This window comes from Antedon mediterranea, chromosome 8, assembly GCF_964355755.1.
Source record: "Antedon mediterranea chromosome 8, ecAntMedi1.1, whole genome shotgun sequence".
Classification (NCBI taxonomy): Eukaryota; Metazoa; Echinodermata; class Crinoidea; order Comatulida; family Antedonidae; genus Antedon; species Antedon mediterranea.
The window spans coordinates 3454495-3482166 of NC_092677.1; the positions used below are offsets into that span (position 1 = coordinate 3454495).

Below are 27672 nucleotides of genomic sequence, written 5' to 3' on the forward strand. Positions count from 1 at the left end.
CAATATGACGTGAGTGTGTATTGTTTACGTACGTCCATGGATAACGTGTAAACCGGGATACATTATATAAATTAATGCAGCGTATTCGAGAATTGTCCTCGAACATCACTCGAAAAATACACGCGAGTATACCGTGGTGGTATGTACTGACCACGCCCACGTAAATGGAGAATGCATCACCATCATTTTATTACCAACTTTCAATGCAGCTCGCGTCAAATTTTGGGACCTTATCTTGAGTCGGAGTGGACTATCGAATAGACCGACTCATCAGATTTTCATCATAATGAATTGAACAGTAACGCCCGTATTCTTAAACCGGACTTTAGTCGTAGTTCGAAGTTCGACTTGGAAAAGTCGTAGTTCGAGCTATTACTTCAAATTAGATTCAAAAACGAAGTAGTCGAAGTTTGCAGTTCGACTTAATGAAGTCGAGCTTTTAGTCGAGTTGCACACGTCTGGGTAACAAAGGCTATACATTGGCCAATGACAAGAGAGTATTTGAGGAGCAGACGAAATTTTGCGCATTGATATCACTTTCCATTTCTTACAACACTTTTTACGCATCAGGACTATATACATGAAAAATAATTTTAATCGTTAATTATTAGAACAATATCAGTATTAATTTAACAGTGAAGTATATTTGATTAACAACAAATAAAATCTTAAAAATATATTTAGGAACCATGGCGGTACGGTAACTTTTATATTTTCTAGGCCCCCAACAAAGTATGATCGCCACGAACCACGCACTTCATAGCGTGACAAGAAAGCGCTAGGCCCCCTAAACATTCCATCGCGTGGTGAATTGCCGCATCTCCCATTGTCGCTATGGCGTGACGGAGCTCAAGTCGGACTTGCGCGAAGAAAATAATGTAATTTGTATACAGTTGTAAATAAAGATGGTTTTCATTATTATAATTTATACCAATGTATATTTAATTAAGCTAATATAAATATAGATATTTCATTCTTCAATATCTGGCCAATATAACAACTCAATGACTGTTACGTTTTTTATAAACATCGTTTAAAAACCATTTAGTCAACCATTTAGTCTGCCCCCTCCAGGACTAAAAAAATCGATCAAAATCCGTCTCGATTTAGTCGAGGTTGGCCTGATTTAGTCGGTGATTTAGTTGAAGTTTGGTTTATGAATTAAAATGACGTCATTTTTTTAGTTTTAGCTCGAACTACGACTAAAGTCCGGTTTAAGAATACGGGCGTTAGCCACATTCACACCAATTGCAGATTGGTTCGGTATCGGAGAAATCCCCGGGCTACATCCACGTTTAGTACGAAATAATCCGAAATTAGTTAAAAGGTTCGTTTCTACTTAGCAAGAGAATGCAGATTTAAATACCGTATTTTGAAAGAACGGTAATCAAACAGAAACGGGTCCATAAAAAAAGAAATATTGACTCCGCTTTTAAAATGGCTTCCGTGGAGCAATTTTTTAGTTTAGCAGTAACGGTATCTTTGTTATAACCGGTTTCGAAGATATCCGTTATTTTAGGATTTCACACTAGAAACATAATCGCAAGTATGAGTGGTTTCTTGTTAAGCTCGGTCTACATTATTTCATTTTTCATTTATTCCACATTTATTTAGTCATCAATTACAGTACATCATAATTACAGTACAACTGAGAACAGGGATCCTGCATAAAAAAGCTATAGCTTCGTTTTTTTGTAGGACCCTTTTACATAAGAACAAGTATATAGAACTTAAATAAACAAAGGTGTTGTTAATCAGCATATAGTGATAAAAAGTATTTTTTAACCTGTTTTTTTATACATTTATTTTGTTTCTTTAAGATAACCGGTTTATTACCACCATTACAAGTGAATTCTTTCCACAATTTTGGTCCATATATGTGTATAAACTGTTGACTGCAAGTTAGTCTTGTGAAGGGAATTTCGAATTCAGTTTCTGTTCTGAGGTTATGAGTAGGCCTAATACTGTCACAGTAATTAAAAATATTTAAAATGTGATGTGGTAATTCATTGAATTTTACGTTTGCCATAAATCCTATGACGTTTACTTTGTAAATATCATAAACGTTTAATATTTTTAGTTTCTTAAACAGTGGCTCTGAGGCTTGTCTGGATTTAGAGAAGGTAATGCATTTTACAGCTCTCTTTTGGAGTTTTAGTATTACTTCTAACGTGCTCTTGTATGTATTTCCCCATATTAAGTTACCATACTGAAGGTGAGGTAATACTAAGGTGTTATAAAGACTAATACGGACTTTATGAGGAAAGAATTCTCTTACTTTTAAAAGTATACCAATTGCCCTAGACATTTTTTTCCTAATAAGCTGTATGTGATGTTTCCAGTTAAGATTTTCGTTTAACATTACACCTAGAAATGTCACATTTTCTTTTCTATGTAATAACACATTATTCATTTTTATTTTAAACTGGTTTTTGTCAAAGTTCTTTTGGCTAGTTCTAAAAACAACGTAATTAGTTTTGCTGACATTCAGTAACAGCTTATTTGCTTTAAGCCATACGTTTATTTTTTCTAGTTCAATATTCATAGTATGGTTTAACATTGTAGGGTCATCTCCCCTTGTTATACAAGTTGTGTCGTCAGCAAAACTAATTATATCTATTTTACTACTTGCTCGACTTATATCATTGATGTAAATTAAAAACAAAAGTGGTCCTAAAACAGAACCCTGTGGCACCCCTATATTGGTGTCTTTTAAACATGATGATCTACCGTTGGCATAAACATATTGTTTGCGGCCACTTAAATAGTTTCTAAACCACATTAAAACGATGCCTCTTATACCATAATGCGCCAATTTGCTCAACAGAATACTGTGATCGATAATGTCAAACGCTTTTGACAAATCCATAAAGGTAGTAAGTGCATATTCCTTTTTTTCAAATGCATTTAATATTTTATGGACCAAGTCGATCATAGCATGAGAAGTTGAGTGTTTGTTTCTAAATCCATATTGATTGTTGCTTAACACTTTACATTTTGTAAGATAATTGTATAATTGATTATGGATAATCTTTTCAAAAACTTTCGAAAAAATGGGCAACAGCGATATGGGACGATAGTTTGAGGCCAAATGGCGGTCCCCTTTTTTATGTATGGGAACTACTTTGGAAATTTTCAACTTCCCTGGTATTAGTCCAGTTTGAAGTGATAAATTAAAAATATATGTCAGCGGCTTTAAAATATTGTATTTTACTTCCTTTACAACTTTAGCTGAAATGTCATCAAATCCGGAGGCTTTGTTTGAATCGAGAGATTCAATAACTTTTAGTACCTCCTCCTCATCAACATAGCAAAAAAACATTGAGTTGCGTTGTTTGTTTGTGAGGTATTCAGAATACTTTGTCGTAGTAGACTCAATATTGTCTCGAACCTTACAACCTACATTAATAAAATAATCATTAATATGATTTACAACATTTTCGCAACCATGTATAGTTTCATTGCTATGTGTAAAAGAAGATGGAACTTTAGTTTTTCCTTTATTCGGATCAATTACATCATTTATAACATTCCATGTTTTTTTAATATTACCATTTGTTCGATTGAAAAGATTTTCATAATACATCTTTTTGGCGATTTTGCACGTGCGTGCAAAAGCTTTTTTAAATTCTTTATACGTATTTTTGTTTTTTACAGTAGGGTGTTTTATGAACCTTTTATACAGTACATGCTTTCTTTTACTTGACCTTAGTAACCCAAAACTCATCCAGGGCTGCTTGAATTTGTCATACTGTTTTGATGACTTTACAGTTTTTTTAAGGTGTTTGTTATATAGAAACTTAAAATTATCCAGAAAATCATTATAAGCGATTTCTGGATCAGTCGCTTCATATACTCCAAGCCACTCTGCACTTAATAAATCACTATTTAGTTTCATAATATTTCTATTGTTAACTATATACGTGTCACATGAGACTGAGGTGCCTTTATTCATGTGCGTGTTTACGTGGGAAGACGAAGCAGAGTGAGTTATTTGATATACTGGTAAATGGTCGGAAATGTCCGAGATTAGTATACCAGATAGAACTTTTTCGGAAATTGTATTTGAAAATATGTTGTCAATTAGTGTTACTGACTGATCTTGTATTCTAGTTGGTCTAGATAAATTAATTTTCGAATCGATTCAATTATCAAACTAGTTTGACAAAATGTGCCCAAATATGGTAGTGATATGCTCAAATATGGTAGTGATATGCTCAAATATGGTAGTGATATGACATCACCATGTCCATATATGGGCGCATCACATTTTGTTGTCACATAAAGTTTGATAGTGTGGACAAAGTTGTAAATACGACTGCGTTCATGATTGTTTTATGGCGCGCGGCCACCTGAATCTGACCGCCAGTTACCCGGATTATAATATCAAGATATTGGCATCACAATGGTTGTTTAAACATATCAATCAAACGTTAACTATGTATCATATCATCATGATACATTATGATTAATTGCAAAATGTGTAAATAAACTGGTTGTTATAAAACAGTATTTGATCAATAATAACAGTGCATCGATAATAAAAGCTCTATTGACCAATAAGCGTCGTCCTTGTATATTATGACGAGCGTTGCGTTCAGAAGCGATTTGTAATCTCTCCATAAAAGAATCTATTAACAGGCGTTGTCGGTAACAATAGTTATAATAACCACTAGACAGCCAAGCTGGGATTACCAGATGTAGTAACCGTTTGAGACGGGCTAGCCCTGTTAAAATGACGCATTTGTGGCCATAAACTTGGAGAATTTTCGCTTGATTGTTTTATTGGAAATAGGCCTACATCGAAGAAAATGCATGCACTACGCAGACGACAAGAGCAACTTAAGGGACACGCGTGTTGTGCGAAACTTTGCGCTCATTTTACTCTACTTTTGATAACAGCGGTCTGGTTTTTTTACCTCATTTTTGGTGCGGTGATATTTATTGCAATTGAGGAAGAAGGTTCCGAGGAAAATCGCAAGATAATGAAACAAGAATTTTCAATACTCATGACGGATTTTTTTAAAGACACTGTGTGTAATAGTTCTGTTGAGAATAACACGATATCGGAAGAAGCCTTATCGGAATTGGAAACGAAATTATACCGAGCAATGGGTTTATCCCCCAACAAATATATCCATTGGGATTTCCTCGGCGGAGTTCACTACTGCTTATCTGTAATTAGTACTATAGGTATGTGTTTTTTTTAGGCAGATTTAATTAATTAATTGTCGTTAATTATTAATAAGAGATAATGTCAAAATGATTATCATTGTTACTGCATCTACTGTAGTTAGTTTGATGGGCATGGAATAAAACAGACATTAGGTAAGATGCTTTACTCTAATTGCCTCGTCCTTCGGATGGGACGTACAGTCACAGTCCCCGTGCACTACATTGCTCATGTGCTCGTAAAAGAGTAGGACCCTCCTGTATGCCGTTGGTCTGATCATTATCCGTACACTGGACCCTTTGGGATAATAAAAGTTCACCCAGAATAAATATCAACTTCATCAACTGAACTTAATAGTATCAATGCAATCTAACAACAGGACACTGAGCTCGACTTCTCAAGATAGCAACTTGTAACAGTTCTTTGATATTATGTCTGGCTGCGACAAACACCAACAGACTGTACTGTGTACATTCTCCGTGGCGCGTGGTGTCTATTATTTATTAAGGGGATATGGAGCTGATCGTGTCGCAGCCACAGATAAACCCTTTGGTCTCCGGAGCTCAGCATAATGTTGTTAGAGTGTCTTAATAGTATTGTGTTCTGTGGCTTGACGCAACATAGCAGGTGTACTGCAACAAGATCAAAGTATTTAGTCAAAACTCAAATTAAAATGTACCGTACTAATTACAAGTCGCGAAAATAATGTTCATATCCACGTACATGACCTGTATAATGATACATAGCTTTATATTCAAATTTTACATACAGAAAATTGAATTCGAACTATTAAGTTTATAATGCATTTTGGGTCGAGGTTATCTAATATTTGCATATATTTAAATATAAACACAAATGAGCATATAATAACGTTTTAGAGAAAGGAAACAAGAAGGATGTGACACCACGGAGGCATCCCATGCCTCTTTAAAGATGGCGGAACAAGCGCGGCATGAATACAGAATGTCTGTTTCTATATTTTACTATCGCTAATACAAAAAACCGTATTTAGTTATTTTATTGTTGTTTTTTTTTTACGCTAAGGTTTTGATAACTCACAAGAACCCGGTACCATCAACTCGAAACTAACAATAACAACACCCTACGTCACACATCTATTTATACAACAATTTATGAATGCGAATAACTATTATAATAGTTTTGACTGAATATGAATTGTAAAGTAAATTTCTTAAACGAATTAGAATTTTTTAGATTCATTGATGGTAACAATAGAAATGTAAACATTAATGTTTTTTAAATAATTACGTTAATAATTAATAATGTTTTTTTCAATTTCAATTTAATTTATTTCCAAAATATAATAACATATACAGCATAATAAATGCAATGAATCATCGATCATTGCCACATTAAGCCTTTGTGAAAGCTAGAATTAGAAAATAATAATAATAATAACAGGGTTTTTATAGCGCACATACCACTCAAGAGTGCTCAAGGCGCATTAAAAAAAAAAAAAAAACAAACACAAAAATGTGCCTCTCCCCCCGCCCAACTCCCAACCCGCCTCACACTCCTGTTGACCCAACAGTGCCCCCTTAATAACCCCTTAATAAGAGTGTCTCCCTGAATAGGGGTTGTTAATTGTAGTAAAACAATATATCTCCCCTCATTCATTTCATGGGGGAAGTGTCCCCTTAACAGCTGGCGTCCCCTCCCCAGCCCCAGGTATGTCCAAAATAAGGGGTTCTACTAAAAATTGGCACACACATTTTTATAGATAGCCTTAAGCTTGGTTCCCACTAGCGACGCAACACACGGACGTAACGCAACGCAAGTGAATTGACCAATCACAAGCGATGGCTTATTCGCTTGTGATTGTCTATAACTTCGCTTGTCATTGGTTAAAACGCTTGCGTTGCGTTTACGTCCTTGCGTTACGTTGTAGTGGGAACCAAAGCTTAATGTTGTTAGATGCTAACGTACTACTATAAAGACAAACGACACTATTCCATTGATTACTACTATCAGCTTTGTTTATTATCGATCGAGTTTAAACACATTTCTATTTAAAGAGGGATTAGCAATGGTCATGACGCACAATGGATTAGGTACACGCTAATCCCAGGCGTTCACCAGAAACAATCCTAATTTGGCATGTTTCGACTGTAACGACGCGGTGCCAAACTATAGGAACATATCAATATGTTTGGCCATAACCGATCTCGTTATCTAAATGTGTTCAGTATCATAGGCAAAATCTGTAATACAGCGTCATTATGGTGATACACCACACATGTGATACACACGAAATGCAGTATTAAGGAATTTTCCATGATACCGTATGGTTATCACTCGTTTCTGTGTTGTTTCTTTCATAATGCTATACGGTACTCTCATAAAAGAAAAACACCCAAAATAGTGTACACTTAAAAAAGTAGCATATGCCAACGGCTATCAGATATCTCCGTAGACGGTTACTTGACCAGCTGTACCAGTACCTGTATATTTTCGGATGTGCAAAGTTTCCCGGAACTTGTGGGCGGCTCTTTTATGTGGGCGTGTCTGAGGAGGAGGCCTGTGAACTCCTCCCTACATACATTTCAGTCAAGTCAAGTGTTTGGCAGCCATATCGAATTTTGTTTGTTTAAAAATTATTTTACTTACCTATAAAGACAAAAAACAACAACAAATGACTTGTACGATAGACTTTAATTAAGATAAGTGTACCGTTCGATTAGTATACAACAACACGTGTGTTAATGTAATTCTAATGTAAATAGGCCATACGCTATATTAGAATGTATTGTTGGTTTGCAACAGAGCAAAATTTATGTAAATCCTATGTAATATTTGAACGATTAGTAACTAAATACAACAATGTAAAAAAGCAGCGTTATCACTCTCGTTGTAGTAATATAATTTTATATTTTTCGTTGTTTTGTTTATTTTTATTACATACCTTATTTTATATTGGCGCACTGCGCACAAAGGGTTTATAACCGGGGGCGGGTGGATGTGTTTTCCTGTATAGTAGATTTGTGGATTTTGGAACAATAATTTTTCATCGTTGAAAACAGAAAGATAACGTTGCAATGCCTTTATTTTTGTTAAAATTGATCGTGGTAAAACAGTCTATCGTGATTGGAACGACGCTAATACCAAACAAATTAATGCCATAGTAACTCAGTAGGCCTACATAATGTAGGTCTAGCCTACCTCTTCAGGGAAGCTTCACATAGCAAACTCACTCGTTCCGTTTCATCCATAGGCCCATGGCCTACATTTATTATATATACAATTGCATGCTACATCCTTTAACCCATGTTATAATACATTATAATACATTTTAGGCTGTTTTCATAATTGATTCGCAGTTCTCTATTTCATATAGTAAAGTCATATGTATTTTCCCCTTTAAATAACAATTGTGATCCCACATTAATACATTAATTAACATTAATCCTGGGGTGCATGGGGCCGGCTCGCAAACTGAATGTCGAGTTATACGATAGATTGGTGTGGTAGTCTAGTCCTACTGCAACAAGATGATGATTTTGACAAAGTGATTTTGCGTCACGAACGATATTTTGCCGTACTTTGACACAATTTGAAAAGCAAAATTACGTAAAGCTCTGTCTACACTATCAAACTTTATGTGACAAAAAAATGTGATGTGTTCATATATGGACATGATGATGTCATACCACTACCATATTTAGGCATATCACTGCCATAGTTGGGCACATCATACCTTTTTGTCAAACTAGTTTGATAGTGTAGACAAAGCTTACGAGTGATGAAGAAGCTACCTCGTTATAATAAAATAATATTGAGAATAACAATAATAATATTACTGTTATTAATTTATATCTTGGTCTCATCAGTTCATTGCTGTAACGATTGTTTTTCATAAACGATTTATTCATTCATTTATTTTACACAAAGCAAAATTCAAAAACATGATAACATAATGTTTAGCAAATAGTTTATGTGTCGTTGTATCTAAAGCGAATAAGTTCATAGGGCTTTGGCACTTAGATACGAGTGTTAATAATGCTATTGTAATTCACAATAAACGTAACGTATAGAACATTATATTAAATGCTTAATCACATGAACGTCTTAATGTATGTAATACATTATGAATTTAAATATGGTAATCTTATTTGTACAAGGAATATGCTTGTGCCGAAGTCTGTTAAGTAGATAATTCATGTTTATTTGTAATATTTTCTGCACTTAATTGCAATAGTGTTAACAAGTCTAATGTTAATAATTAGTCAATGTTTAAAATGTCTACTGTAGAACCTCTATTAAGGGGACACCTTCAGGACCCAACTGAGTGACGTAACTTCTAAATATGGGTCCTAGTACACTACGTTGGGCCCCAACAGAATGACTGAATGAGTGGTGACTTCTAAATACAGTATGGGTCCTAGTACACTACGTTGGGCCCCAACAGAATGACTGAATGAGTGGTGACTTCTAAATATGGGTCGTCCTAGTACACTACGTTGGGCCCCAACAGAATGACTGAATGAGTGGTGACTTCTAAATATGGGTCGTCCTAGTACACTACGTTGGGCCCCAACAGAATGACTGAATGAGTGGTGACTTCTAAATATGGGTCCTAGTACACTACGTTGGGCCCCAACAGAATGACTGAATGAGTGGTGACTTCTAAATATGGGTCCTAGTACACTACGTTGGGCCCCAACAGAATGACTGAATGAGTGGTGACTTCTAAATATGGGTCGTCCTAGTACACTACGTTGGGCCCCAACAGAATGACTGAATGAGTGGTGACTTCTAAATATGGGTCCTAGTACACTACGTTGGGCCCCAACAGAATGACTGAATGAGTGGTGACTTCTAAATATGGGTCCTAGTACACTACGTTGGGCCCCTACAGAGTGACTGAATGAGTGGTGACTTCTAAATATGGGTCCTAGTACACTACGTTGGGCCCCTACAGAATGACTGAATGAGTGGTGACTTCTAAATATGGGTCCTAGTACACTACGTTGGGCCCCAACAGAATGACTGAATGAGTGGTGACTTCTAAATATGGGTCATAGTACACTACGTTGGGCCCCTACTACAGAGTGACTGAATGAGTGGTGACTTCTAAATATGGGTTCTAGTACACTACGTTGGGACCCAACAGAATGACTGAATGAGTGGTGACTTCTAAATATGGGTTCTAGTACACTACGTTGGGACCCAACAGAATGACTGAATGAGTGGGGACTTCTAAATATGGGTCCTAGTACACTACGTTGGGCCCCTACAGAGTGACTGAATGAGTGGTGACTTCTAAATATGGGTTCTAGTACACTACGTTGGGCCCCTACAGAGTGACTGAATGAGTGGTGACTTCTAAATATGGGTTCTAGTACACTACGTTGGGCCCCAACAGAGTGACGTCAATTTAGTGGTGACTTCTAAATATGGGTTCTAGTACACTACGTTGGGCCCCAACAGAATGACGTCATTTAGTGGTGACTTCTAAATATGGGTTCTAGTACACTACGTTGGGCCCCAACAGAATGACGTCAATTTAGTGGTGCCCAGTGTTCCCTTAATAGCGGTTCATGTTCCAACCTAACTTAACCTCATATTAAGAAAACACATTGAAACCCAATTGTTACTTGATAGGACGGTCTGGGTCGTTTCACGGATGGATAAGTGTCCCCTTAATACAGAGGTATCCATGAAGAGGGTCGTCTCAAAGGAGGGGCTTTTTATATTGTTTACGACTTGAAACCATTATAAACCACTATTCCCTTTTGAACGCGAATCGCAATTTCTATAACAAACGCGTTAACGCGATTCGATCGTCAGATACGGTAAATATTTTTTTTTATGCATGCGGCCACAGAATACGAATAATGAAATATATAAAATTGATAAACGGTTACCGTTTTATACAATGACTATTATTAATAGTGTCATAGTATTTACATACGGTATTTATTGTTGTATTATTTGCCTCGAATATGAATATTTTTAGGATTCATTCAAATGGATAAATCGATGACGTACAACAGTTTAATAATATTATGTAATATATTCACATATACTGTAGTACAAACAACCTTTAGCATATGCATGCCAATAGGACTATATCGAGTGAATTTGAAGACAGATTTTCGAGTAGACCTAAAAATATTTTAAGCCTTGTTCCTCTACATGTTTTGAGATCCTGTAACAGGAATACTTCATTAAAACCGTAATAAATAACAACATTTATTCAACATTCAACAGTTTACATAGTTTATGGTCAAGACACACAGAAGCCAAAGTGGCTTGTCTTTGTAGTCCCAATCATAAACATAAAACATAGACAACCGCATTACAATTACACAAAAAAAGCAGATTTGACCATACACAATCGATGTCACTTGTCATTGGTCAAAACGCTTGCGTTAAGTTTACGTCCTTGTGTTACGTTCTAGTGGGAACCAAGCTTTATGAAATACTATAACTTCATTCCTTTCGACATGGTATACTTTGTTATTATTAATGTTAAACAAAATATTTACATTCTTCCTTATAGGTTATGGACACTACGTGCCAGCAACTCAAATAGGGCGTGGTCTCACCATGCTGTACGCGCTATTCGGCATTCCTTTGAACTTAATATTTCTGGCCCGGGTAGGAACACATTTGAGTCGTCTTATCACGTTTACGTATTATCACCTGAGTTGCTTCATAGACCGTAGGCAAGAGGAGGAGCATAGATCGGATGTGACGTCAATCTCGTCAGCGACAGCCAGCAGCGCCCAGACCTCTTTGTCAGACCACTCCAATGATACGTCACCAAATAAGGATAATTATAGCAGCCAATCACATTCATGCAAAACTTCTGTTAGCGTAATAGAACTGGATTATAGGGAACATAATGGTAAACAAAACGGTCATGTAAATCATGTTGATCAAGAAAAACAAAAACAGAATTCCGACATTGTGTCAGAAAATAAAAAACGGAATTCCGAATATGTCTCATATACCGGTAATAAAAAACGGAATTCCGAATGTCTCTCATGTACCGGTAATAAAAAACGGAATTCCGACTCTATCTCATATAATAAAAAACGGAATTCCGACTTGGAAAAACCGGATAGAAACTACAGTTCAGTTCCTGAAAATTTTAAAGTACCTGTTTTATATGTGATTTTCCTATATTTTATGTACAATACAGCCGGAGCATCTTTAATCTGGTATCGAGAATACGACTGGACTTTCTTAGACTCTTTCTACTACGCCTTTATTTCGCTGAGTACGATCGGATTCGGCGATTTGCTGCCGGATTCGTTTACGAGCAACGACCAATTAGAACGCATCATTGGTGACATGGTTTTGATACTTTATATATCGCTCGGAATGGCACTGCTTTCTGCTTCGTTTACAATACTGATTGATAGAGCGAACGGGTTTGATAAAAAGAACGAAGAAAAACAGGAATCGGAAGATACCAAAAGTGAAACAGAAATATGCTAGCTGGAAAGTAGATATAGAACAGATAAGATATAAACATTGCTATTGTATAGTACTAATAATTACAATAATAATGAGTGGTATTTACAAACTGATATAATCAAGCATGCATTATTTGATGACGTCGAGTTTCGATAACTTACTGGGTTGTTGGGGTAGGCTATGGCAAGCCAAATCCGCCAAAAGTCCTCAATCCATACCATTTTTTACATGAATGGTTTGTGTTGATGATGAATGCATTGTTGTTGAATGGTATGGATTGAGGACTTTCGGCGGACTTGGCTTGCCATAGTAGGCAATCCGACAACAGGACACTGAGCTCACATTGTCAAGATAGGAACTCATAACAGTCCTTGATCTAAATGAGTGTCTGCGACAAATACCATCAACAGTACTGTATGTACATGTTCTCCGCGGTAAAGGAGAGTCGAACTGCTCGTATCACAGTCACAGATAAACCTTCTGATCGTCTGACCTCTGTTGATAGATTGTCTTGGTTGGGGCCAGGGTGGGTGGGGGTGTTAGAGGGCCCCGGAGTGACGGAGAGAAAGGAAGAAAGATAGAGATGATAAGAGGGAGGAAAGATGGAAAAGAGATAACACGAGATAGTAGAAATATTGTCATGAGGCACAAAGGTTGGACCAACAGTTTTATTACGTGTTTGTATTTCAAAATTGTGTATTAATAATACAGTACTGTATAAGTGTTTTACGATATTCTATATAATATACGTTTATAAGTGCTTACACATACAGTCTTTTATTTACCTAATAAATATATATTCATCACAGTGCAACACAACCTATTCCTATACCTACCCGTAATCTGCATATCCATGAATATTTTCTAGAATAAATATTATCATCAACCGTTTACAATAATTATATTCAAATATTCAAATGCACATTGTATTATTTTGCAAACATATTTTTAATTTATTCTACGTCTGAAATCTCGACAGGTTCTATCTGGTTTCAATAAATTATGTTAATAAGATGTAAATATGCCGCAAAATGTATAAAATATATTTAATACTGACATTCTGTTTAAAAAAAAGTTTAAATTATGCTTTTTATCAATCTTTTTTATTCACTGAAATAAATGATACAGTTTCTAAGATCCTTATTCGTTGCGGTTTTTCTTTCACAATACTGTATATATTATAATGTAATGCAACATATAGCGCTATTTCATGAAGATCAGAGCGACGATGTGGACTTAGATATTACACCTTTTTATTCTTCTACCCCGAGGGTTCCATCGTGTCACCGGCAGCCAATACGGTGCCAGTAACGTCTGTCCACGACAATGGCTCGTGTATGAACTTGTACACTGGGGTAACACCCCTACTCGTTTCGAACGATATACCGGGCCTAGGTTCTTCAAAGTGCATACGAGCATTGCGTTTACTGGACCTATGGTTTATAGTCCTTCTCCAAGAAGACTCGTTCTACCATCAGAATCGTGGATCGAACAGTGACAATAAAGCCCATGACGATTTTGATATGATGACAATGATAATGATAAGAATATGACGACGATAATGATAGTGATAACTGGCGAGTAAGAACTTGGCGGTGGTCGCCACTCCACTTCTGGCGGGCACAAGACATAAGTACCGACCGCCGCCAGATAAAGTCTCAATTGAGATTAATTTTCAGTACAGCCGGATTATTACAAGATAGTAAAGATTTTATTTTCTCAAATAATTCAATTTGTAATAAATTCGAAAAAAACTGCCCATAACAATTAAATTATTCTAGGAAATTTGGATTAAAATCTGAGAAAACATCAGCACAAATATTGTATATGTTTTCCTGAGAATACATTATATTTTAGCATAACCGAAAACATATTTAAAAGTACATAGTACGATGAAAAACTAAAGATATTAATTTAACTCTTATTCGGTACACATTTTAACAAAGGAATTTTATATGGTATATTCTATTAAAATGTGGCCTGAAATTATTTATAATAATCGATAATATTACCAGTTTGATAATATGAGTATTAGAGATTATTATTAATTTAGCATTGCGAATGACGCAAGACCGGATTAAACCAGCCATTACTACTATCAGTAAAGGTCGTTAGCCCCCGGAATAATGAAAGTTTGACACCTTCGGCGTGTCATAAATTCTAGAAAAATCAATATTTGAACAGTTTAGTTTATTACGATATTGTATATTGTAAACAGAAATGTTTTAAATTCCACAGGTTCTAATACAATACTAGGATAGAGTTGTTGCGTAAAAACAAACAAGTGTTTTCTTCAACGTTGAGAACACGTTTACGGTTTTAATTATAAACATCGCCTGGCTCGAGACATGTGTCAGAAAACCGTCCTTTTGCTCTCTTTATAATCGACATTTCAAACGGGTTCTGCGAGAAGATTAGATTGGCCCTAAGTCTGTAGTTATTTCGATGTTTGGCTGAACATGGAGAACTAACTAATTTCTCCATGGGCTGAGTTTACAAGCTCAAGTAGTATACGTATGAAACGCCATATGTGCCAAAATAGTTATATTTTTACTAATATATTATTAAGTCAAAACTGCGAGAAGTTCCGTGAACATACAGATGTCCTCAACACTAAATATTTAAGCAGCCTCCTTGAAGATAAGAATGAGAAGGAGGTGGTCACAACCCGGACAATACATTGGCTGGCAAGGGGTCCAGTGTTATAAATCAAATCAAATACATGCGGTACGGTGTAAGTGTATATTAGCGAAACAGCGATAAAGCGAATATTACCAAATGCAGCGTCCATTTTTTCAAGACCGTTTACGTTGCGTACCGTAAATATTAAGATATAAGTACCGGCCGCCGCCGCCAGATAAAGTCTCAATTGAGATTAATTTTCAGTACAGCCGGATTATTACAAGATAGTAAAGATTTCATTTTCTCAAATAATTCAATTCGTAATAAAAATGTAGATTCTCAAAAACTGCCCATAACAATTAAATTATTCTAGGAAATTTGGATTAAAATCTGAGAAAACATCAGCACAAATATTGTATACGTTTATATTACGAATATTTGTGGCAAATGCAAATAATGTTTTCCTTTAATCCACGGATATAGGCCAACAATATCCATTAGAATCGAAACTGAATCACACACAGTTGGCCAATAGGGTTTATTACATGTAAAGGCTAAGTAACACAGAAGAGCGGTGACTGTAATACTATGTTATTCTAGCTTGGTTCGCACCAGGACGCTACACATGGACGCTACACTAGGACGCTAGTAAACGGTAGTACAGATATAGACGCTGTGTTATTCCTTATGATCATTACACAGAATGCGGAGCGGACGTGTGGATTCTACAGATACAGATTCTATGTGGTACCAGCGATGCGGCTTTCCGCATAAAGCTTGGTTCCCACTAGAACGTAACGCAAGGACGTAAACGCAACGCTAGCGTTTTATAACCAATGACAAGCGAAGTTATAGACAGTTACGATTGCGCTTACGTCTCTTGAGAAAGTTGACTTCAAGTCAACTTTCGTAAGATACGTAAGAAACGTGACGCAAAGGCGTTCATTCAAGCGTAAGATCAAAAATCACGGTTTCCTGTAAAATCGGAAGAAAACGTCGTAACGCAACAATTGTTAGGTCATCGGTTTCCTGTAAAATCGTTTGTCGTTACCATTTTTCTTACGTTACGTCGATTTTATAAATTTTCGATCGTAATCGGTTTCCTGTAAAATCCGCATTTCTTACGACAAATCGACGTAGTCGCAACAAACGTGATGTTCTTACGTCGACAGGAAACCAGGCTTTAGCAATCACAAGCGAATAAGCCATCGCTTGTGATACAAAGAACGCAGAGCGGACGTGCGGATTCCACTGATAGATACAGATTCTACGTGGTACCAGCTTACCGTTATCGCTCGTCTGTGTAGTCTTAATAAAAATTACGAGAAATCAAGAGAAGAATATACTCAAATTTTAATTTATTAAAAAACTAATCAATAAACATCTCTTTAAAAAAAGAAAACAAATTTTTATATAAAATATTGTTGAATTGTATGAGGTATTTTTTATGAGCGTTAAAACATAGAAGTACATTAACAAATTGACTCTTTTTCTGTGTGACGTCACTCATAATCGTGCAGCATACTAGAACACCTAATTGTAAAAATATATATGACACGTGCAGTTGCTTACTTTTGCATTTTAAAACTTTACATGTTAGTTTGTAACAACAGGTGTATATTTGTTGCGACGTAAACAGTGTAAAATAGACTATTTTCGGACCGATATTTTAGAAACGAGTTTTTGGAAAATATTGCCATAATTTCCCTGTTTTTGTTATGTCATGTAATCACTTTCAATTAAACGTAATTAAATATAATATAAGCTAAGAAAGTCTGAGTGGAGCTCCACTTTAAACAAGGGTGACCAATTTGCCATTAAAAGATAAATTTTTTTTTTGCTTTTTAAAAAATGTTTAAAAACCTGAATTTTATGAAAAGTGAAAGACAACATTATTTATAAATATATCTACATATTATATACAGTGTAACTTTTTTCAGCTGCTAACTTAAATACCGATAGAGGGCGGACTGTTAAGCCCAATTCACACACACACCGTGTGTACAACGCTCAGAATTAGCGCCAGTTGTTGAGTATCCGCTTTTTTGTTCCGTTTCGTTTAAAAACGGATAACCTTTTCTGTATTGGTGTTTTTTGTGTGTGGTGCAAAATCCATTTGTGTTTATGATTTTTCTTCACGCCCTGAATTAAAATAAAATTGAAATATTGTGTTACTAGTCTAGTAGTCTTAAAGGACCACTTTCGTTCGTGGCTGGATGTAGAGAGGAGGACTAAAATAATAATATTCTTTATCTAAGTATTACGTCACAAATGTGCGCAACGATTTCGATAACAAAAATACACGAACAGGAGAGAAAGAAATTTAATAAGTATTCTCAGCCGTGCGTTGCCAGTAGTACAAGCCTTTACCCATTTATTCGCACTTGTTAGATATTTTTAATTATTTATTATAGGCCTACTATTAGTTCCTTGCGGCTATGAGCGCCCCGGAGCCGTTACAAGGGCTCTCCTGAGCATGCAGCGCCCAGAGGAAAAAACAGGCATTCAAATATGTCGAAAAAGGCTAAAAACGCCCGAGGCCTACAGCGTCGGTGGGCCACTTGGATTCTTAAATCAGAGGCATCAGGCCTCTGCGTTAAGCCACTGCTTAATTTCTTAAAACTTTAGTAGGCCTACACAACATTTAACAAGGAGCGAATTAAATCAGAGTGTAGGCTTAACTTTCTCTACTCTTTACCGTTCGTCTTTACATTGAACTGCCGATTTATTTTGCTTAATAATTTCGAGATAATTAAAGGCTTACCATTGTGAGTTTTCTTGTGGCTTCGTAAGTTACAAGCCAGAGCGAACTTCTTGTTGCAGACATGACATTCATGTGGACGCTCACCTGGTTTAGTGAATTGAAACAAAATATTTAAAGTTTTTTTAATAGCGCCACCAATGTTTGGTTAAGAAATAAAACTTTTTTTGGTTATAGGTTTAATTTGTATCACAGAGAAGTAGACGTCACAAATTCGTAACACGAAGATTGACCCCATGATGGAGTCGAAACATCGTTAAATTTTTTAAAAACTTTATTTCTATATTAATTAAGAAGAATATTATGATGATTGTCTGGTTGGCAATTAAAAAAAAGTTCTTTTAAACGCACTGCCACGTCACGTGTTTTATTTTCCCATAGTTCATTAGCACTTAGCAGTATTTTGTATCCAACGTGGCTACGTACCCGTATGTAACATCAAATGGTTTTTCAAGTTGGTATATTTGCTAAATCCGCGTTCACACACGTAGCACTTGTAAGGCCAGTATCCGTTGTGTACGTACATGTGACTCTTGAGGTCACCGGGGGTCGGGAACGACTTGGAACACATGGAACATTTGTGAGGCTTTACCTATAGAATAACAATTTCAAGAAATGAATACTGATGATGACGTCAATGGAAATGGTTAAAAATAGAAAAAGACACATCCCAAAGCGCTAGGACACGCACAGGAAGTTGTTGTGGCTTTTAAGCTTGGCTCCTATTTGTAGTAAAATTGACCAATCACAAGCGACGAAAGGTAAGATAATCGATCGCGACGACGTGATTGGTCAAATGTCTTGCGTTGCGCGTAAGTCCTTGCAGAATTTCGTACCACCAATAGATCAGGATGCGCCTCCACAAAAAAAAAAGTTATGAAAAAGATCGACAGTTCACTGTACTGTAATGTACTCAAGACTTAAGCTTTGTCTACACTATCAATTCAAACGAGTTTAACAAAAAAAGTGTGATGTGCCCAAATATGTACCCAACACAAATACTTAGGTACTATAATTGACAACAAATTAAAATGGGAGTCAAACTCTCTCATGATTTCCAAGAAGGCATCTCAAAGGCTCTACTTTCTCAGAAAACTCAAGCAAATTAGAGTTGATAACACTATTTTAATTCTATTTTATCAAAGTATTATTCAAAGTATTTTATCTTTTAGCATTGGATGTTTTTATGGTAACTTTACTGAAAATGATAAGAAAAATATTGAGAGACCACGTAAAATTGCACAACGTATTATTAAAGCTGATCTTACGCCTTGTTCATTTATCTATGAAAAGAGTATTCTAAAAAAAGTAAACAATATTATGAAAGACCCCACTCATCCGTTACATTACTGTTATAACTTAAATAGATCAGGCATTAGGCTACGACCTCCAAGAGCAAATCTTTGTAGAACTAGAAAATCCTTCGTTGTAAATAGCATTCATATTTTTAATTCTAATGTAAGACGTTAATGCAATTTTTAATAGTTTTACATTTTTAACAGTATTTTTAACTTTTTATCTTGTATTTTTAATCTGTTATAATACTGCACGTTTTTAAATTGTTGCAATATTGTTGTTTTAATCTACCAAGCAAAGTGAATTTCCATTTTTATGGACAAATAAAATTTCTTGAATCTTGAATCTATGGTACAGTAGTGATATGACGTCATCGTGTCGATATATAGGCACATCACGTTTTTGTCACATGACATTTGATAGTATAGATAGAGCTAAGAAAAGAGCTGTAAGAAGACCATTCAAAATGGTAATGCTATTTGCATGTGTGCTCCATACCTTACTATGTGTCATCTTATGGTAGTAGAGATTGGAGCTAGCCGTGAATCGCTTGTTACATGTCAGGCAGACATGCGGCTTTTCACCCGAATGTATCCTACGATGGGTGTTCAGTGAACTCGACGTGCTGAAGGCCTTTAAACAAACATCACATACGTGTGGTTTCTCCCCTATCGAATAAAATAAAAATATTATATGTACTGGATATCAATGGAATGTTCAATACTCAACAACGAAACGTTAGGATGATGAACTATAGGCCTAGATAAAATTATGATATTGGGAGGGCGTGCAATAGTAATAGTGTAGGTTTATGGCGCGCCATTTGATAACGTGATTTTGTTTAAAATAAACGTGTCGTTTTGGCGCGTGTTACAAATCAAACGTTAAAGGGTACATCCACGTATTTAAAATACGCAGGAGGAGAGAGAAGAGGAGACGTACGGATTCAATACGTTAGAATGGTGAAACTCTCCTATCTTTTGCATAATACACTAATTTCAGAAAGTTAGGGGGTGGTGAAAGTACGTATCAATAAATAAATAAATAAAGAATTGCGTGAAAACGAGAGATGTGATTTAGCTAGGCCTACCTGTGTGAGTTCGCATATGCCTCCTCAGTAGGGATGGTCGGTCGAACGTTTTGCCGCATACATTGCACGGTAGCATTGGTTTCTTGCCTTGTTTAGATGTAGCGTCGGTTGTTGAAGGGTACGAGTTGGATAAGTACATGCACGTATTAGGCAAATATGATCCATTGTTAACTATAAAAAAACAACATATATACATCAGGCACAGAACATGTATTCTAAACCTCCCGGTAATATACTGAAATGTAATTAATTAATTTGAAACGATTAATATGAGGAAATTTGTGAAAATGAGAAAAAGTTGCCCAAAACGAGATTCGAACCCGGAACCTTCCGCTTGATATGCAGATGTCCTGACCATTAGACCACTAGGGCTGTCATGGTCGTATTCAAACCCGATTGGATAGCGACTTTTCAAAACTCTCGGCGTGGTTACGGCGGAACAGCACAAGATGATTGTACGTACACTAGTTATCATGACGTCATATTATTTCTAAAACATGTTAATTTGGCCTTACCTGTGCCTCCTCCTGTGGATGGTTGATTTGTGTCACGTGTTGCATCCGTTTTCAGTAAACTTTCTATGCTAAAGTCAGTAGATTCGAAGAAAACAATCAGTTCACTACAGGGCGTTACGGGCTTCAGAACACTAAACACCGGATTCCCTAAACAATAAAAAAATACGGAATATTATAAATAACATCATCATGGTCTCTCTATATATAGGTATATCACACTTTTTGTCACATAAAGTTTGATGGTGTAGACAGAGCTTAAGGTATTAAATGGTCACTCATTGCAACAAGCGTTCATTTAAGCTTGGTTCCCACTTACGTAAGAAGCGTACCGCAAGTAATTTGACCAATCACGACCCGATGGATCATTCGAACCGTTGCTTGCGATTGGTCAACTCACCTACGGATACAGTGCGCCTACGTACGTCGATGTGTCTAAGTTGGAACTATGCTTAAATGAATGGTAATTTATAATCAATATAAACAAATATCTTTATGAACTAAAATGAATTTACCTTTGACCTTTGACGCAATAACATTTGCATCTTGACGTCTGGAGGTTGACTGTATGAACCGGACCCAGTTACATCTACGAACCATCGAGTCATCACTTGCTAGGAACACTTCAAAACTACCATAGCCATTACGTACCTATACGGGTAAATAGGAACATACACATAATAGAAATGTACGTACCTATACGGGTAAATAGGAACATACACATAATAGAAATGTACGTACCTATACGGGTAAATAGGAACATACACATAATAGAAATGTACGTACCTATACGGGTACATAGGAACATACACATAATAGAAATGTACGTACCTATACGGGTAAATAGGAACATACACATAATAGAAATGTACGTACCTATACGGGTAAATAGGAACATACACATAATAGAAATGTACGTACCTATACGGGTAAATAGGAACATACACATAATAGAAATGTACGTACCTATACGGGTAAATAGGAACATACACATAATAGAAATGTACGTACCTATACGGGTAAATAGGAACATACACATAATAGAAATGTACGTATCTACGGGTAAATAAAAACATAGGTCTACACCATAATTAGAAATGTACGAATCTACGGATAAATAAAACATACACCATAATAGAAAATTACGAAACTACGGGTAAATCAAAACATAAGGCATGTTATCTCTAATAGTAAAACATCAATATTCTTTATAATGTTATGTATAGGTTCAATCGTTCAAACTAAGTTTTTACGAGGGTAGTCATGCGCAGAGTAGAGTTATCGCTAACATTGGTGGGTATAGGAACCAACTTAACTCCGTATAAAAATATCGTCAAATCTTAAATTTTATTTATTTGAAAAAAGTTTAACAATTTGTTTTTATTTAAAAAAAGAAGTATTGAAATCTTGATTGGAGATTTGTAGTGGTATTTTTGCACTCGCCATGATCCTGTCTATGGGAATTAAAATCAGTTGGGCCCGTAGATATTGGTAATTGGAGGCCTGAAGATGACAATTTAAACGGTAATATATCATATTTTGAAGTTAACCATAACGAACTTTTAACTATAAATTGATTGAAAATAAAGTGTGGTGTTTGAAGGTGAATTGATAAAATAAACGTTTCAATTGGGAGCTAGCTTTCAATTAATAGTTGAAATAGCCGTAAAGAGAAATATTTACAGTACGGTCGTTAAAACGCAATCTTAATCAATAGAAATCCACGTTATGTTTATAATCGTTCCGTGTTTTGTTTGTAAAATGCCGACTATAAATGTGTGAAGTATTGGTGAGATTTATGCGAGTTTAGGACTTTCATTGGCTTCACCCCGTGAACCAATCTACCCTGGTCAGTAAGCCACGACGTTTTGGATCATAAATCGACGACGGCGGGGACTTAAAATTAACCACAGTTAGAGGGACACAACAAAACTTGATAGAAGATAGTAAACACAGTAATGCTGGTCGCACGCAACCTTCGGTTGCCCAGACTGTGATATAATAAATAAAAGATTTTATACGATTTAATTGGTGTTGAAACTGACGACGGACGTAAGTGTGGACAAGTAAACTATGGGAATTGAAAAAGAGCAATAAAAAGGACAGACGATGAAATTATGTCCAGTCCATCTTGTTTTTAAAAGTATATTGAAAACATTTGTATTGTGTATACGACACTTGTAGTTTAACACTTTAATACAATACTTTATATTCTGTTCAATATACATGAAATACATATGAAAAATTTAATATACAATAAGTTATAACATATACTTTCCCATTACACTTGACCGTAATGGTAATCTACTATTTTATAGCAACACTTCAGCCGTTTCTCCACTGTATCTATTTCCGAAGTATCATAGAAATTTGCTAATACATAATCACATGTGTTTCACATGTATCTAGTAGTAAGTAACATTGCATATGTTACAGGCAGTAGGCCTACATGTGATACAAATGTTATACTGTGTTATAAAAAAATCACGATACTTTGGAAATAGGTATGTGGAGATACAGCACTGGGAAATTTATATAACAAACAAACGTAGTCAAAATTCAGGATTCAGATGCCATTTTTGGGCACTATATTGGATCCAAGATGGCGGCTATTTTTAAAATCCTTCTTTATATGACCATCCCCGTCATTTTTATACTCCATCTGTATGGGGGGGGGGGGGGGTGAGTGCTAATATATATATCCATGCAAATATGATGGAGAGATAGATACGATCAGTTCCTTTAAAGACTATAGTCACCTCATGGTTCAATGTATACGATTGTGCGTTGGTGATTTATCCGGTATGACATGTTGTTTGAGTATACAAGCACCATATTTTAAGTTAAGTCGAAGACCAATTAGTAATGACAACAATAATGAAAATGTGACCAGAATCTGCCTACTAAACCTGCGATGTGCAATAATAGGATCGTGATTTACGCGTCCAACTATAAACAGATTATTGCGCCAAGTGCGCTCCATAGTGAAAGTATATTGCGTCCGATGATGTTTTAAAATATATTTGATTTTGATAATTAAAAAAAAACTAAGAAATCAGATAAAAAGTATTTTATTTCATGGAGACTCATATGTTAACTAATTGTATAATTGATTAAATGTTTTAATAGATTACAAGTTCGCAGTGATCTATTGTTAAATAAAAAAAACCCGAATTATTTGTGACTTTTATTTATTTTAAATTTATAAATCTCCATGATTTAAAAATCGATACAATTGGAGATAGTCTATGCCTAATTTGATTAAATAACGAGACAATCCTGAAAAAAGGTTAATCAAATTAAAATTAAATTCTTTAAACTTTTGTTCTTTTTAAAATACATTAGTTAAAATTATATAACTTTGCACACATTAATCGTCACCAGACAACATCAATAATAGTTTGAGCCTTGGGGATCATCAAATACCAACAACATTATTAACCATTATACGTGTGGTCCGCCATACCTAACCAGCTATTTATCAGATGTTACGTAATGGTTATCTAAACAGGTCATCGCCCTAGTTTGACAAGGAGTGAACAAGCTAATAAAGATCGTCTACAAGTAAGGTAACCATCACTCGATTACACACGACGAAAACGATTTGTGACGACTTAAAACGCCCAAAGGGACGGTGAATGGCCATTAATGTCGGGCCTACCCTTGTGCTCAGGGTATGGCACGAGGTGTGAACCCAATAGCGCCATTCCAGATGTCACAATGATTTGATAATTGATAAGATGAATGGAACACAACAACAAAAGTTACTGCTAACTCCATGACTACCATGACCCTCCATGACCCCTTTCCCATGTTTTTAATTTCCATAAAAATGCTCTGGCCTTACTCCTTTATATTTCATATTACTTTTTAAAACAATTCAGATTTTAAGTTTTATTTAAATGGGCCTAATTAATAATTCAGCTGAAAGTGGGGGGAGAGTGACTTTTCGTATATTTAGGCGCTCGACGTGGATAGAAAAAAACTGTCAATATTATAAATTAAATAACCCTAAAGAAGTAGGTCTATTTTACGATGTCATATCACTAATATGTTTGGGCATATTACTACCATAGTTGGGTACTGTCTACAAAAACAACATAGGTGAAATAAAACATGTGTGTAGCACAGTGAACCTGACCAACACATGACAGATGTTGCATTGTTTTACCAATCAGTGAGATTAGTGTTTACAAACATAGATAAAATTGTAACGTTAATGGTGTTTCCCAAAATATAATATGACCTATTGGATTTTTAGTTTTCAGTCAATTTTGAATTCAGGTACGTGGAGCACGAAGGTATAACATTTGTTATTTACTCTTGTAGGCTATGTTGTTGCGACTGACCCGACTATCGACAATTGAGATTTTGTTTTACACGAGTTCTTTTTATGTACAGACCTTATTATGATAACTGGAATGTTTATGCAGTGTTATTTCTAAAACCTGTCCTTTTATTAATTAATTCAATCAATTTGTTTTATTTTGGCACATTGGTTGAAATAAAGCGTGATCAATTTAGACTAAACGATTGAATTTACATAATAAATGTTTTTTTTTTATTACTCGTGTGTTTAGTTAGGTGATTTTTTAAGAATTAAAGCTTAGTTTCAATTGGTATGATTCTTTAATACTCTTGTCTTCATTACTGTTTTCACCACTGATTCTTAGATTTAATATTTAGCCTAACCATGCAAGGAAGGCGGTTATAAAGAAAAAGAAAAGCGTATAGATAGATAATAATGTCAATATTATAAATAAACGTGCGGCCTTTTTCATTATTCACCGAAAAGCCGTTTTGCTGGTTTATTCACAGATCAAAGGCATGGTTTATTTGACTTTCACTGTATCAGTCGTAAGCCTACAGTACAAGAAAAAAAAGCTGCCTAGAATACTAAATAGAGATTACAGGCGATTGTCGCCGCACAGGTGTACATCAATGGATGCGACAAAAGCAGGCCTAGCGAATAAACACAATTATTTGTTTGTTTATTTACCCAATCATCAGACGATTAATTGAGCAGAGATATACAAGCCCAACACAACAATTGGACGATAATCTCCTGAGCCTAGCCAACTCGATTCCTCACTAAACAAAACAACTACACACTTTTAATTCGTAAATAAACCATCAAAGTTAAAGCTTTTGTGTTCATGGTAAATAAACCTAATATTTTTTACAAACCAATTAAGTTTCTTTTAAAAATAGAAAATAATTCTTTGGAACAGATTTACAAAAAAAATATATAAATATAATAGGCAATTACATCTTATACCCCTTTTGTCAGGAAGAGAAAACATTTTATTTATATTTTCATTATTATACATTTTAATTATCTATATTATAATTATATATTTATTTTTTTAAGGAAATAAAAATTCTAAATTGAATAGAATTGAAGATGCGCATTACAAAATTCGATTGAATAAAATATACAACAAATACAAAAACAGTAGCTATAATGCAATAAATCTATTTACAGGAATAATCATCTATTTACACGACTAATCAGCTATTTACACGAAATAATAATCTATTTACACGAATAATCAGCTATTTACACGAAATAATAATCTATTTACACGAATAATCAGCTATTTATCTTACGAATTATTTATCTTCTTTGTATAAATGACCGACAAACTGTTTGATGTTTTCTTGGCTAAAATAATTTGGCACCCAAATAATTTGATAGTATTTGAATTGTTAAGTAAATAGGATAAGTTACATAGTTTAATATGAGATGTATGTAATTGTTTTAAAATTTATTTACAATATAACAAATAGTCGTATACAAATAACGAGCTTCAGTGCATGCATTTTAACCGGCAATGCAAAACTGTATTCATAACAAACAGGTATGCAACAATTATGTTATACTTCATGCTATTAACCACAGATAGGAAAGTTAAGGATGCTAAAACCGGCATTGCCTAATCCAGTATATTGGCCTAGTTAATATTGCACACTGCTTTTCCCACAGTACTGTCTGTAGGTAAATACCAATGTTGTATGCCAAAAAGATGGTATACTATCCGGTATACTTAAACGTACATAATTTCTATTAACATTCAATAATAACTATAACTATTGTATCATGTGTAGGCCTCATAATATATTTCAAGTAAAGTAAATATTTGTAAAAATAGGGGGCCTAGAAGTATTTTGTCTTATTTTGACATAATTACGCTGATAATTAAAATTTATTTTTAATAATTAAAAACTATTAATAACCACAATTAATTAAGTACTTAATCAACAATTCTTTTTATATAACAAAAATCATTGTACTATAACATAATAGTAACAATGAATATATATATATATATATTCAAATAAATGTTAAATTGTTTTTCGCTGCAACTTTGTAATACTTAACTTAAAAACAAAAAAATATAAAAGGTACAGTCAGTAATAATTAAATTTAAAGGCAACAAAAAAAGAGGAAATAACTTACGTCCATATGTTGAAGTAAATTAAAACATTTGAGTCGATGAAATACAGGAATACCATGCGAATGCTCTAGCACAGCACCAGGGTTGAGAGTCGTCACCGACCAGACGCCGTACTCCATCTCATCAAGCGGCGAGAACCTGCTAGTAGTTGGGGTAACAAAACGCGATGGGTAGTGGCTAGGGCACTCGGTAGCCTTGCTTGGTGCTATCACTAAACCCGGTGGTACAGTTACCCACGAATCCATCTCAAAACAGACTAACTTTATAAAAAAAACTTGTTGAAAACGTTGCAAAATAATTGTTAACACTGTTAC

General features: G+C 35.1%; 3 protein-coding genes across 3 annotated transcripts in view; 1 reads left to right on the forward strand and 2 right to left on the reverse strand.

Annotated features, from left to right (window-relative positions):
* LOC140056278 (tRNA-dihydrouridine(20) synthase [NAD(P)+]-like) overlaps positions 1 to 27672 on the reverse strand; it is a 261899-nt gene that overhangs the window by 47883 nt on the left and 186344 nt on the right. The gene's annotated exons all lie outside the window — the stretch shown is intronic.
* On the forward strand, positions 4567 to 13670 carry LOC140056597 (uncharacterized). Its single transcript, XM_072102025.1, has 2 exons — positions 4567 to 5193; positions 11697 to 13670. The coding sequence occupies exons 1-2, from the start codon at positions 4812 to 4814 to the stop codon at positions 12638 to 12640; spliced, it is 1326 nt and encodes a 441-aa protein (XP_071958126.1). The 5' UTR covers positions 4567 to 4811; the 3' UTR covers positions 12641 to 13670.
* LOC140057121 (uncharacterized) lies at positions 17316 to 27603 on the reverse strand. The gene is made up of 8 exons (XM_072102662.1): positions 27361 to 27603; positions 21416 to 21551; positions 20899 to 21050; positions 20389 to 20623; positions 19797 to 19966; positions 18429 to 18594; positions 18006 to 18089; positions 17316 to 17383 (listed from the first exon to the last, which is right to left on the reverse strand). Exons 1-8 carry the CDS (start codon positions 27601 to 27603, stop codon positions 17364 to 17366), a joined length of 1206 nt encoding a protein of 401 aa, XP_071958763.1. The 3' UTR covers positions 17316 to 17363.

Bases quoted from the DNA above. Each gene is read 5' to 3' on its own strand.
- LOC140056597 (XM_072102025.1), top strand. From the start codon at position 4,812: ATGCATGCACTACGCAGACGACAAGAGCAACTTAAGGGACACGCGTGT. The intron at 5,194-11,696 runs GTATGTGTTTTT...TCTTCCTTATAG, and splicing joins ATCTGTAATTAGTACTATAG to GTTATGGACACTACGTGCCA.
- LOC140057121 (XM_072102662.1), bottom strand. From the start codon at position 27,603: ATGGATTCGTGGGTAACTGTACCACCGGGTTTAGTGATAGCACCAAGC. The intron at 18,595-19,796 runs GTATGGAGCACA...GTTATTCTATAG, and splicing joins ATAAGATGACACATAGTAAG to GTAAAGCCTCACAAATGTTC. The intron at 18,090-18,428 runs GTACGTAGCCAC...TCACTAAACCAG, and splicing joins CCATTTGATGTTACATACGG to GTGAGCGTCCACATGAATGT.